The sequence below is a fragment of the Rhinoderma darwinii genome, chromosome 3 (genome assembly GCF_050947455.1).
Source record: "Rhinoderma darwinii isolate aRhiDar2 chromosome 3, aRhiDar2.hap1, whole genome shotgun sequence".
Taxonomy (NCBI): Eukaryota; Metazoa; Chordata; class Amphibia; order Anura; family Rhinodermatidae; genus Rhinoderma; species Rhinoderma darwinii.
The window spans coordinates 127,177,415-127,191,107 of record NC_134689.1 but is presented as its reverse complement, the minus strand read 5'-3'; the positions used below and the strand labels follow the sequence as shown (position 1 = coordinate 127,191,107).

Sequence of the window (13,693 nt, the reverse complement as noted above, 5' to 3'; positions counted from 1 at the left end):
GCAAACAGAAACCTGTGGTTTCCGTTTGTTTCAGTCAGGGTTCCGTTCATGGGTTCCCCTGACGGAAAGCTCAGACGGAACACTTGAACGGAGCCCTGACACAGATGTGAACGAAGCCTTAGGGAATACAAATAAATTATTGTGTCACAAGTGATTTTTTTTTGATTTTTTTTTATATCGTTCACATTTCACACTGAATACTCTGTTAAATTAATTCTTCAGGTTATTGCAGTCGTGTAGATACCTAATATGTGTAGCTTTTTTGTTTTTATGTAATTTATGGGCCATAAAATATATTTCATGCTAAATAATGCCTTTTTTTTGCAGACTTTTCTTAATTTTCTTGTTACATTTTTTTTCCCATGAAGTGATAACTTAACAACTTTCTTATTTACTTATAATGTATTAGCATACTCCTGTAAACTAATACATTATACTGTGTCACTATGACATAGTGTTGCCTAACAGAAGGCATACAGAACAGACAGCCCTGGGCATCTTTCTAGGTCCCCATGGCTGACTGCAGAAGGTTTGCATCAACACGAATAATTAAAGGGTTTGTTCGGGCCCGGCTGCCATGGTAACCAAACAGCACCCGCAAATCGCATTGCTGGGCGCCGTTGGGCATACAAAGGGAGCTTCCTCTATCAAGCTCCCAAGATGCTGTGGTGGTTACAGCCTGTGCAATAATCCTGATGCTCTTGTGTGGATACAGCATCATTGAAACAATCACATACATCTACACTCCCTTTACTTGCAATAAAACACACTTCGACATCATCATACATAGAGTCACTTAACCATTGTGAAATAAACCTACCATATAAGCTCTCCATATAGTTTCCTTGCTGGTTTCAAACAGCGCATTCAGCTGTGCAGTTTCCGCTACACAGAAGCCAAAAAAAAATAATATTTTTAGGAAGCCTAATTTATTTTCAATTAAAATACTTGACAATGATATATGACATTAACAAAGATATTACATTAAAAAATGAAATCACACTATTACAGAAAGAATGTTGATGAAATGATTTTATGGATAGAGGGAATAAACATTCTTATTTATTTTTTTTGTCTTGCATGCCACAAAAGGTTTAAAAACCTGGTGTAACGGGATAAAAATCCTCATGTGTCACCAGCATTAAACTTATTTACATGTATCAGACAGGTGATTATTGGAAATTATATGTAATATTTCACCACCAGCCCAGAAGGAATCAAGAAGCTAATAATCCAAGCAGACCGTGAAACTACCAAAGTATCACTTCAGAGGTTTGATATAGCAGCAAAGATCCATAGTAAATATTGCCTTATTATATTCATGCATCTAGAGGCAAAAAACATCAGGCATCACAAATAGTGTAGCACCTACGGTACTTTCACCAGATTCGGTAATTTTAGCTTCTTGGAAGCTGGTGAAGAAACAGAACATAAAATGTCCCATAACAGTAGTTCCCATGATACATTTACGCTGCATTGATGGCACGGGCTTAGCAGCCAAAAATAGAATTGCTGTTTTTTCAACTTAGCCCACAAAAAACAAAGCCCTCACACAGCTCCGCTAAAGGAAAAAAGTTACGGCTCTAAAAAAATAAATCTAAATGTGGTTCATAATCGTACTGACCCGCAAAATAAAATGACATGGCATTCATAGCGAATGGTTAACACCGTAAAATCAAAACCCAAATAACTATGTCGGATTTGCTGTTTTTGTTCACCCCTCACACAAAAAAAAAAAAAAAAAGTATTTCAATATATATGTTCCCCAAAATAGTACCTTTAAAAATGCAACTTGTCTCGCAAAAAAAAAAAAGCCCTCATTTGGCTACGTTTTCAGAAAAAGAAAAAAGTTATGGCTTTTGAAATGCAGAGATGAAAAAATTGCAGTGTCCTGTAGGACAAAATATGCTGCGTTCTTCAGGGATTAAAGCGGGTTTTCTACGTTCTGCCGGATAGGTCATCAGTATATGATCAGTGCGTGTCAGACACCCAGACCCCGCACCGATCCACCACTCCGGCTACCGGATGTTTGGAACGGGATGCAGTAGCTGGAGCCAGAAACAGATAGCTTCGGCCACTGCATAGCGGCGTTCGGTAGAACTGCAGCTCAGCTCCTATTCACTTGAATAGGAACAGGGCTGCAGTACTGCAGTTGGGCCACTATTCTTTGACCGGAGTCACCTGCTTCCAGCAATATCGTCCAGTGACCAGAGGCAGCCGAAGTGGCTGATCAGTGCGGGGTCCGTGTGTCGGACACGCACCGATTATATACGGATGACCTATCCGGTGGATAGGTCATCAGTAGTCAGAACGTGGAAAACCCCTGTAAAGTCAATGTCCCCATTTTAATACTATAAAATTCAAACGACAAGGCAGCACAACTAAAATAAATGGGAATTTATTCATCCACAAGTGCAACGTTTGAGTCCAACAGGACCTTTCTCAAGCATGTGAACATACAGAAAAATCCCAGTATATAAGGACTCAGAGAGTCATAAATACCAATAATACAATCACTTAAAAAGTGTAAAAAAACATAAAATACATCCTAGTATATATCATAAAGTACATCACATAATGCAGATTAACGATAATAAGGGGTAAATATAGTATATGTGCAAGTAATGAGTTTAAGGCCATCATATAATATATAAAAACAGCTAATGTAGCTTATTTACCCAGGTGGAAACAACACAGGAGTGTAGGGTCAGAATCAATAAACACAAGTCGACCATTGGTACGAAGAGACTTGATCTACCGGTCTCCAGTCACTTTGTTAAAGCTGAACACAGTATTAGGGATCTCAAATTCTGGATTATAGACCATGTAGCGCTACATAGGAGAGGGGGCGATAGGACAGCGGAACTCAAAACGTAAGGAATTGGAATGGATCTTCCGGCTCAATACATTATCACCAAATGGTTTTAACCTTGACTTTAAGGTTACCAATGGCGTCACATGAAGGGTATGTTGAGCTATGTTGGTTTCCATGAGAAACGCCTGTATTTTCTGGATATGTCTTGAATACGGTATGGTAAACTGAACCTACATATACTCTATGATAATCTGAACATTTTATATTATATGATCCGATATATAGATTGTATAAATATATATTCATTTTCTCTTTGTACATTTTTTATATTTCTCCCTAGATGGAAATAGATGTGTGAACTTTCCCCTCTGAACTCAATTGTTCCATTCTCCTTATATGCGGACCATCATATTGTGCGTTGTTTCTTGGACCTGTGTAAATTGTACCTTATGTATAAATAGTACACATATCCTTTCAGCTTTTCTTATTAGATTTACATGTTAGGGATATCCTATATTTTTATCCATCAAATATTAACCCATTTTGGGATTAATTTGGCGGCTGGGCATTGAACTTTATTTATGGGGTCCTATATTATAAAAAATGTATTATATACACATACATACATACATATACACACACACACACACACACACACACACACACACAACCGTTCAAAAGTTTGGGGTCACCCAGACAATTTTGTGTTTTCCATGAAAACTCACACTTCTATTTATCAAATGAGTTGCAAAATGACTAGAAAATATAGTCAAGACATTGACAAGGTTAGAAATAATGATTTTTATTTCAAATAAGAATTTTCTCCTTCAAAATTTGCTTTCGTCAAAGAATGCTCCATTTGCAGCAATTACAGCATTGCAGACCTTTGGCATTCTAGCTGTTAATTTGCTGAGGTAAATCGGGAGAAATTTCACCCCATGCTTCCAGAAGCCCCTCCCACTAGTTGGATTGGCTTGATGGGCACTTCTTGCGTACCATACGGTCAAGCTGCTCCCACAACAGCTCTATGGGGTTGAGATCTGGTGACTGCGCTGGCCACTCCATTACAGATAGAATACCAGCTGCCTGCTTCTTCCCTAAATAGTTCTTGCATAATTTGGAGGTGTGCTTTGGGTCATTGTCCTGTTGTAGGATGAAATTGGCTCCAATCAAGCGCTGTCCACAGGGTATGGCATTGCGTTCCTTATTCAAAATCCCTTTTACCTTGTACAAATCTCCCACTTTACCAGCACCAAAGCAACCCCAGACCATCACATTACCTCCACCATGCTTGACAGATGGTGTCAGGCACTCTTCCAGCATCTTTTCAGTTGTTCTGCGTCTCACAAATGTTCTTCTGCGTGATCCAAACACCTCAAACTTCGATTCGTCTGTCCATAACACTTTTTTCCAATCTTCCTCTGTCCAATGTCTGTGTGCTTTTGCCCATATTAATCTTTTCCTTTTATTAGCCAGTCTCAGATATGGCTTTTTCTTTGCCACTCTGCCCTGAAGGCCAGCATCCCGGAGTCGCCTCTTCACTGTAGATGTTGACACTGGCGTTTTGCGGGTATTATTTAATGAAGCTGCCAGTTGAGGACCTGTGGAGGCGTCTATTTCTCAAACTAGAGACTCTAATGTACTTGTCTTGTTGCTCAGTTGTGCAGCGGGGCCTCCCACTTCTCTTTCTACTCTGGTTAGAGCCTGTTTGTGCTGTCCTTTGAAGGGAGTAGTACACACCTTTATAGGAAATCTTCAGTTTCTTGGCAATTTCTCGCATGGAATAGCCTTCATTTCTAAGAACAAAAATAGACTGTCGAGTTTCACATGAAAGCTCTTTTTCTAGCCATTTTGAGAGTTTAATCGAACCCACAAATGTAATGCTCCAGATTCTCAACTAGCTCAAAGAAAGGTCAGTTTTATAGCTCCTCTAAACAGCAAAACTGTTTACAGCAGTGCTAACATAATTGCACAAAGGGTTTTCAAGTGTTTTCTAATCATCCATTAGCCTTCTAACACAGTTAGCAAACACAATGTACCATTAGAACACTGGAGTGATGGTTGCTGGAAATGGGCCTCTATACACCTTGGTAGATATTGCATTAAAAACCAGACGTTTGCAGCTAGAATAGTCATTTAGCACATTAACAATGTATAGAGTGTATTTCTGATTAATTTAATGTTATCTTGATTGAAAAAAACTGCTTTTCTTGCAAAAATAAGGAAATTTCTAAGTGATCCTAAACTTTTGAAGGTAGTGTATATATATATATATTTATATTTATTTATTTCACTACCCCTTGTAAAAGAACAGCCTGTAGCTATGCTCCCCACAATAATGTTGTCCACTCTTAGGTGATATTTGATGTATTTTCGGCAGCACTCTCATTAGTAATATCAGAATGATCTATGCTGATGTATTATAGACTTACTTTTTGGTTCTTAGGGCACGCATGTGCCGTTTTACCTGTTAGTCCCGATATATGCTCTTTCGTTGTACGTATATATTTTTTTATTTCTCAGTTAGGATATCATTTGATATTTCTTACTTATATACAAGTCTATATAATAGAGCATATACTGTTACATGAGATGGTAGCACATAGACCCGTCTTTTGATGCGACTGCAGAATATTGATCGTGGTGCGCATAACACATTGACAGATGAATGACTTACATGGATATGATACAGATGTCTGATCGGTTTCCCGTATGCGCTCTCTGATCTTATTGCGCCCTCTAGGGGTGATTCATCAACAGGTCTTGGATGGACATGCGCAGTAGAGATTTGGAGACGCCAAGACGGAGGCACAGGAAGTCCACACACTCTAATGTATATAGTAATACATTGCAATTTTTGACTCACTCACACCTGGGTAAATAAGGCACTCTAGCTATTTTTAGATAATATATGATAGCCTTAAACGCATTACTTAAACATTTAATATATTTACCCCTTATTATCGTGGACATGCATTATGTGATGTACTTTATTATATATACTAGAATGTATTTTATAGTTTTTTTTACACTTTTTAAGTCGATTGTATTATTGGTATTTATGACTCTGAGTCCTTATATACTATGATTTTTCTGTATGTTCACATGCTTGAGAAAGGTCCTGTTGGACTGAAATGTCGCACTTGTGGGTGAATAAATTCCCATTTATTTTAGATGTGCTGCCTTGTCTTTTGAATATTCCGGTTTCCATTTATGATACCTTCGATCGGGTTCCTGTTGGGCTTGCACCCATTATAATGTACTTTACTCTTTTTTTTCTGCCCCTTTTAATACGGTCTAGTTTTTAGGTCAAACATTCTGTGATTAATTTCTTAACTGGTTGAGGTCTGCCCACTGTATATACGGTGCAGATTTAATTAAGCTTTCTGCCCAAGCAGGCTGAATGTCTGGTGCCAAATCAAAGACTGCCAGGGACCCTGAAGAGAAGACACAAGCAGTTTTCACCAATTATGTCTTCTCTGTACTCACATACACAGCGCTCAATGAGCGATTGGTCCCGGTGATCTCATGAGGACTCACCTCTCCTAATGTACTTACACGGCCTGGTTCTTTTACACTGCCGCGTATTGCATTAACTGTATTCGTATGTGTATTGCTGTCGACTGACAGGTCAGGAGCCGCGTCTAGCGTCTCCTTGTTACTATGGACGCGTTCGGCGTTCAGGAACCCTCACTGGTTGCTAGGCCCGGGGGAGCCGCCTCCGGCACGTCACAGGCTGTCGTGTAGGACGCGGATTGGTGGCTTCCCCCGGGGATGACCTTTTGAGGGCGGGCTCTCAGCCTTTTAAACCATGGGTCTTTTCGGCGCGTGTACGGACAGTGCATTAGAGCCGTGCATGCGCCTGGAGGCTAATAATCAGCACATGAACAGTGCTATCCAGTGCTGTAACATTGCAATCATTGAAACACTTTAGAATTTAACTACAATTTATATCTATGAATCCCTGAGGAAACATCACTTTAAGTGTGATGAGGAAACGCGTAGGATCTATATAGATAGTGATTTTTGGCAAGGATATAGCGGAATTTATACTATTAGCAGGGGAAGTGTTATTTAGGTGTGAGATACATCATTCACTCTGAACCATTTTCTCCTGTCGCTAATCGCTTGCTTATGCCTGGTCTGGTATCAGTGGCTGGTTGAGCCACAATTTTATAAATACTATTAATAAACTTTACATTTTAATCGTTCTTTCAGGCGGTGAACTATATTTAACAATATTGGAACGACATTCATTATCAATTTTTCAGTGAATCTACTATTTAACGATATCATTTAGTGGGGATGGCAGGATTCCTGACGAGTGACATCAATACCGACAAATGGTTTACAGATGCGAGGGAGGTTTTCTCAGACAAAGAACTGATACCGCAGTCTCAAAATTTAAGTATTACTGCTTCTTTTCGACAACTAACTAAAGTATATAAAGACCACATCAGATCCTGGTGGGAAATTCAAACTCTAGAAACGTACATTAAAAACAAAATTGTTCCAAGGGGCCTGAGAATTTCCCTTATCCCTGCAGTGAGGGTTCGCTCCCCTGAGCTTTTAAAAAAGTGGGAGAAAGAATCGATCGAATCCTCATTGAGGTTTATGGGAATTTTGTTAGAGGAGGAACATACCAGCCTGGCACGTAGTAGTCAAGAACTAAAAGAGTGTGTTACTGCAGTTAAAAAATTTAACAACAACTCAGAATACGAAAGAAAGGAGGCTGTTCTACAACAAACAGTTGAGAAGTTCACGTGTCACATTAAAGAAAGGAAACATTTCCAATTTGTACGTGACACTGTGGACTTCAAAGAAGGAAGAATCTTTGACTATAGTGCTAGGACTGGTCTGTCGCATGAACCTGATACCGATCCTTCCTCGTCTGAGCAGGAACAATCGGACTCAGAGTTTGGTAGAAATCCACCCAGAAGAGGTCAGGGAGGGAACGAAACTGGTAGATACCAGACCCGTCAAAACTTTAGAGGCAGAGGCAGAGGAAAGAGTCAGCATCGTGGTGGTTTTTTAGCCAAGAACCACCCGATCTCAGACTACCTTTTGCGAGACAGAAGGGAGCTATAGGCACTTCAGTAGGGAACAGTGATAGACTCCAGATAGTGAACCTCTCCACACGTAATCTCACAGGAGAGGAGGTGGAGGTACTCAGCAAGGGCCTCTCATTTGTCCCAACAAATAAATTTAATCTTTTCACGTGGGTTAAGGATCTCAACCTCTTTGCCAGGAAACTTAAGTGGAAAAAGTTTTTCAAGATGCATAACAAACGGCAATGCCTTGAATTAGGAATCATGGAAGAAGATCTCCCACATTTTAGATTGCTGGAGGATCTATGGGAGGAGGGTCACAGGGAGGAGGGCAAGGGCCCATTTACAGAGCTAAGGGTCCCGTCAACCAAATATGCACCCCTTAGTGACAACACCCCCATTGATGTTTTTGTTAAGGTAGTGGAGGACCAACTTAAATTAATCAATCAAAAGGAGCATGGCTCTAACTTTTCCACTAGAGAGATGGCAGCTCTGTTATCTCTAGAGAGGGATGACAATATCATTATAAAACCCTCTGACAAAGGGGGGAATATAGTGGTGATGAATCGGTCACAATATAGCAGGATGTGTCACGACATTTTGGATGATCATAACTGCTATGGGGTTCTTACCAGTAACCCGATGACCACCTTCAAAGAGAAATTAAAGGACATCCTTGGTCCGGCGAAATCGGATAACCTTATTAATGATAGGGAAATGAAATTCATTCTAACAGAGTACCCGCAAACGGCAACGTTTTACAGCTTACCTAAGGTACACAAGGGGGTGAACCCGTTGAAGGGTCGTCCCATTGTATCGGGGATTGAGAGCCTCACACAAAACGCTAGCCTGTACCTTGATCAGGTGCTTAGGCCGTTCGTTGTGTCCCTGCCATCCTATGTGAGGGACACAATGGATGTGCTGAGAAAGCTTGAGGGTATACGCTGCGATGGTGAGACTCTATTGGCATCTCTTGACGTTGAGTCACTTTATAGCTCCATTCCACATAATCAGGGGTGTAGAGCTATTGAACACTTCTTGATGGATAAAGGGATACAATACCAGGCCCACAATAAATTTGTGATTGAACTACTCAGGTTTGTCCTAGAACACAACTTCTTTTTATTTGATCAGAAGATCTACCATCAACTCAGAGGAGTAGCTATGGGTAGTCCATGTGCACCCACCTTTGCCAACCTATATCTGGGTTGGTGGGAAAAGGAGGTTGTGTTCAGTGAGTTGATGGACAAATGGTCATCATCTATCTTGCTCTGGCTGAGATTTATAGATGATGTCCTTATCCTGTGGACAGGGACCAGGGAGGAATTTAAGGAATTTGTGGAGATCTTGAATGCCAATGAATTAGGTCTTTTCTTTACATCTGAGATTCAAGACACTAGGATCACCTTTCTTGACATTACGATCTCTAAGACGGACATGGGGATTCTGGAGACCAATATGTATCGCAAGGAGACGGCGACCAATAGCCTACTACGGTGGGAAAGCTGGCACCCTTCTAACCTAAAGAGAGGGATACCAAAGGGCCAATACCTCAGGGCACGGAGGAATTGCTCTACTATTACCGATTTTAGGATATCCGCACGTGATCTAGAGAATAGATTTAGACATAGGGGATACCCCAGGGACGTATTGAGAGGGGCATATCAGAATGCACTTGGGTGCAATAGAGAGGACCTGCTTAACCCAAAACCGAGGGAAACAAATGAAGAACAAATCAGGGTCATTGGTACTTTCGACTCGGCCAACAGAGAGGTCAGGGAAGTGCTCAAACGCTTCTGGGGCATTCTTAAGGCAGATCCAGATGTGGGGGCCATGGTTGGGGATGCCCCGCTCATTACCTATAGAAGGGGACGTAATCTCAGGGACCGACTGGTCCATAGCCATTTACAACCGATGACACCGTGTAGTACCTGGCTGGTTAACAGTACCAAAGGGACATACAGATGTGGAACATGCAAAGCCTGTGTGTCCATATTATGTAGCAAGAACTTCACGAGCACCCAAACTGGTAAAACCTTTGACAACAGGTCATTCATAAACTGCAAAACAAAGGGCATTGTTTACTTGATTACCTGTAAGTGTGGCCTACAATATGTGGGTAAGACCAAAAGGGAGTTTAGGAGAAGGATTCGGGACCACATTGGGGATGTCAGAAGGAAAGTGGACACCCCGGTATCAAGACACGTGTGGTCCTGCCATGATGGGGATGCTACTGCCCTTGTCTTCCAGGGAATAGAACATGTGAGACCCCTCCTGAGAGGTGGGGACCTGGATAGGAAGATATTACAAAAAGAGGCAGAATGGATTTTTAGAATGCAGACAATTAACCCTCATGGCATTAACGAACAAATCTCTTATTCTTGTTTCCTTTAATCACATAATGTGACCCTATGGCTTGCTGGGTCATGTAGGGAGTCTTCCATATTTACAATATATGCCACTCCTGGGTATTTGTGGATCAATCGGCCCTTGTCCTCCATGCACACCATGCGTTTTTTGAACGCGGTTTTCCGCGTTTCTCACATGTTCTAGCTCTCCCGGCTCTTCTGACCCAGTATACTCCTACTTGAGTATGTTACCAGTTGATTCTTCCTGTATATCACTGGTCAGTGGGCGCGAGTTGTGCATGTGCGTGCGATCTTCTAAGGAAAACTGGGACGGGATGATTAACATTGTGGATCCCCCATACCTTGCATCTAGCATACCTTTTTGGTGATGCTATATACGCTGTCTGGATGTATCTGTGATCCCTGGCTGACGTCTGGGATAATAGGACACTAACTGTGTCACGTTCGAGAGCGTTGTCTCCTACTAAGACGGCTCTCATGAGGACTCACCTCTCCTAATGTACTTACACGGCCTGGTTCTTTTACACTGCCGCGTATTGCATTAACTGTATTCGTATGTGTATTGCTGTCGACTGACAGGTCAGGAGCCGCGTCTAGCGTCTCCTTGTTACTATGGACGCGTTCGGCGTTCAGGAACCCTCACTGGTTGCTAGGCCCGAGGGAGCCGCCTCCGGCACGTCACAGGCTGTCGTGTAGGACGCGGATTGGTGGCTTCCCCCGGGGATGACCTTTTGAGGGCGGGCTCTCAGCCTTTTAAACCATGGGTCTTTTCGGCGCGTGTACGGACAGTGCATTAGAGCCGTGCATGCGCCTGGAGGCTAATAATCAGCACATGAACAGTGCTATCCAGTGCTGTAACATTGCAATCATTGAAACACTTTAGAATTTAACTACAATTTATATCTATGAATCCCTGAGGAAACATCACTTTAAGTGTGATGAGGAAACGCGTAGGATCTATATAGATAGTGATTTTTGGCAAGGATATAGCGGAATTTATACTATTAGCAGGGGAAGTGTTATTTAGGTGTGAGATACATCATTCACTCTGAACCATTTTCTCCTGTCGCTAATCGCTTGCTTATGCCTGGTCTGGTATCAGTGGCTGGTTGAGCCACAATTTTATAAATACTATTAATAAACTTTACATTTTAATCGTTCTTTCAGGCGGTGAACTATATTTAACAATATTGGAACGACATTCATTATCAATTTTTCAGCGGTCTAGTTTTTAGGTCAAACATTCTGTGATTAATTTCTTAACTGGTTGAGGTCTGCCCACTGTATATACGGTGCAGATTTAATTAAGCTTTCTGCCCAAGAAGGCTGAATGTCTGGTGCCAAATCAAAGACTGCCAGGGACCCTGAAGAGAAGACACAAGCAGTTTTCACCAATTTTGTCTTCTCTGTACGCACATACACAGCGCTCAATGAGCGATTAGTCCCGGTGATCTTGTGACTGGTCATATGATCGCCGGGATGCCGGTAGTAGGAGGCTACTGTTGGGTCTAACAAAATAGTCACCATTATAAGGATGATTTACCCGGTAACTGGGGCTGCTCTGCAGTGCCAGTTACAGTGGAAAAGCAGACAATGACATAACAAAAAAGCCTGTTTTAGGGTAACAATATATTACCATAAAAAAAAAGGCTAAAATGTAAAAAAAAGCATGTTGCTATTACTTGTTTTTAAAAAAAAAAAAACAAAAAAAAACAACAACAATTATCTGTATAAAAATAAGAAAAGAAGCCTGCATTGATTAAGAAACAACATCACAAATATAACATCGGTGGCCCATCAAAAATTATAATTTTTTAGCCGTTTAACACGCATGATAAAAATGACTATACGATGCATGATCCTGAGCCAGTTAATATACTCAGCAAGTCATAGAGTTAAAGGGGTTGTCTCAACAAGACAAAATAGGGCATATGGACTGGGGCAGGGTTAAGCGAAAACATTCTGGTAGACTGAAGCCGCCACTAGGTTGAGCTTAGTTATTTACGAATTACAGTTTTAATGATCAATTCCAATGTATAAATCATACGCAGTAAACTCCTATGCTTCCTCCAGTGTGGGCCGTAGGCAGACATATAATTTAACTCTATGTCAATGTCTTAATGCGCTCTGTAAGCGGAAAATTGGAGCTCCTGTAATAAAGATACATTTTTATAATAGGTCTATGTAGATTTAAAAAAAAGCAAACAAAAAACAAAACAAAATGGTATTCCATGGTGAACATTTACTTTAACCTCCTAACGACCAGATTATTATTATTTTTTCATCCTAACTTTATTTTTCCGTCAACGTAGCTGTATGAGGGCTTGTTTTCGGGGTACATATTTATCGATTAGCTTTTGTTTTATTTTGGAAGATAATACAAAAACCAGCAATTCTACCATTGTTTTTGCGTTTTTTTTTTATTAGTCGTTTACCTTTTATTTTACAGGTCCGTATAAATGCGGCGATACCAAATATGTAAAGGTGTTTTTTTTTTACGTTTTAGATCTTTTGCACAATAAAAGCAAGATTTCTCGTTTAATTCATTGAGGGCACAGCACCATGGGTAAATACTCCTGCCACTAGGAGGAGACACTAGGTAGGAAAGAGTATTGGCTCCGCCTAGGCAGGCCATACCCTTCCCACAGACACTAGATAATTCAGTTTGTACAAAAGGAGTAGGAAACAAGGACACAAACATTGTCCATAGTCCTGGGAGAAAACGAAAACCAAGTACAGGTCTCAGACCTAGAATAAACAAAAAAATCTTTTCTCGTAAATTATTGGGGACAGAGCACCATGGGAGGTCCTAAAGCAGTCCCAGAGGGTGGGGGAAAAAACTAATTGTAAGTACAGCCATGCAAACCGCCTAACACACAGCTGCTTGCCACACGGTGACCTAGACTTGCATTAGCAAAGGCAAAAAAACTAATTTGATTTAAACTTAGTGAAGGTGTGCACAGAACCACAGGTAGCAGCAGTCTTGCAGACCAGAGCAACTGAAAATCAATGCCTGACCGCCCAGGAGGCACCAACAGCCCTTGTAGAATAGGCAGCAACCCGAAGGGGAGAAACTTTACCCTTGGACTGATAGGCTACCAAAATAACAGAACGGATCCCACACGCCATAGTGGCATTGGATGCTGTCAAATGTGTGGCCTTTTAGAATTAACAATCGAAGTGCTGAAATGACTCCATAGAAGCCAGATAGACTCCGACTGCTCTTACCAAATCAAAGCAATGAAAGCCTGTTCCCGCGGATAAGATGGGGAGGGGCAAAAAAAAGGAGAACAATCTCTTCATTAATATGGAAGGTAGAGACTACCTTCAGTAGAAAAGATAGAACAGGTCGGAACACATCCTTATGGATGACCAAATAAGGTGACTTGCAAGACAAGGCAGCAAGTTACGTAACCCACCTGAAAGAAGTGATAGTCACCAGAAAAGCTACCTTCCAGGAA

General features: G+C 41.1%; 1 protein-coding gene across 2 annotated transcripts in view; it reads right to left on the bottom strand.

The window, feature by feature from the left end:
- The window catches only part of GNPTAB (N-acetylglucosamine-1-phosphate transferase subunits alpha and beta), a 126,824-nt gene that overhangs the window by 54,022 nt on the left and 59,109 nt on the right, over positions 1–13,693 (bottom strand). For both annotated transcript variants that reach the window (XM_075856688.1, XM_075856689.1), the window contains exon 6: positions 821–885. In XM_075856688.1, the coding sequence (XP_075712803.1) occupies positions 821–885 (65 nt within the window). The remainder of the gene's footprint in view (positions 1–820; positions 886–13,693) is intronic.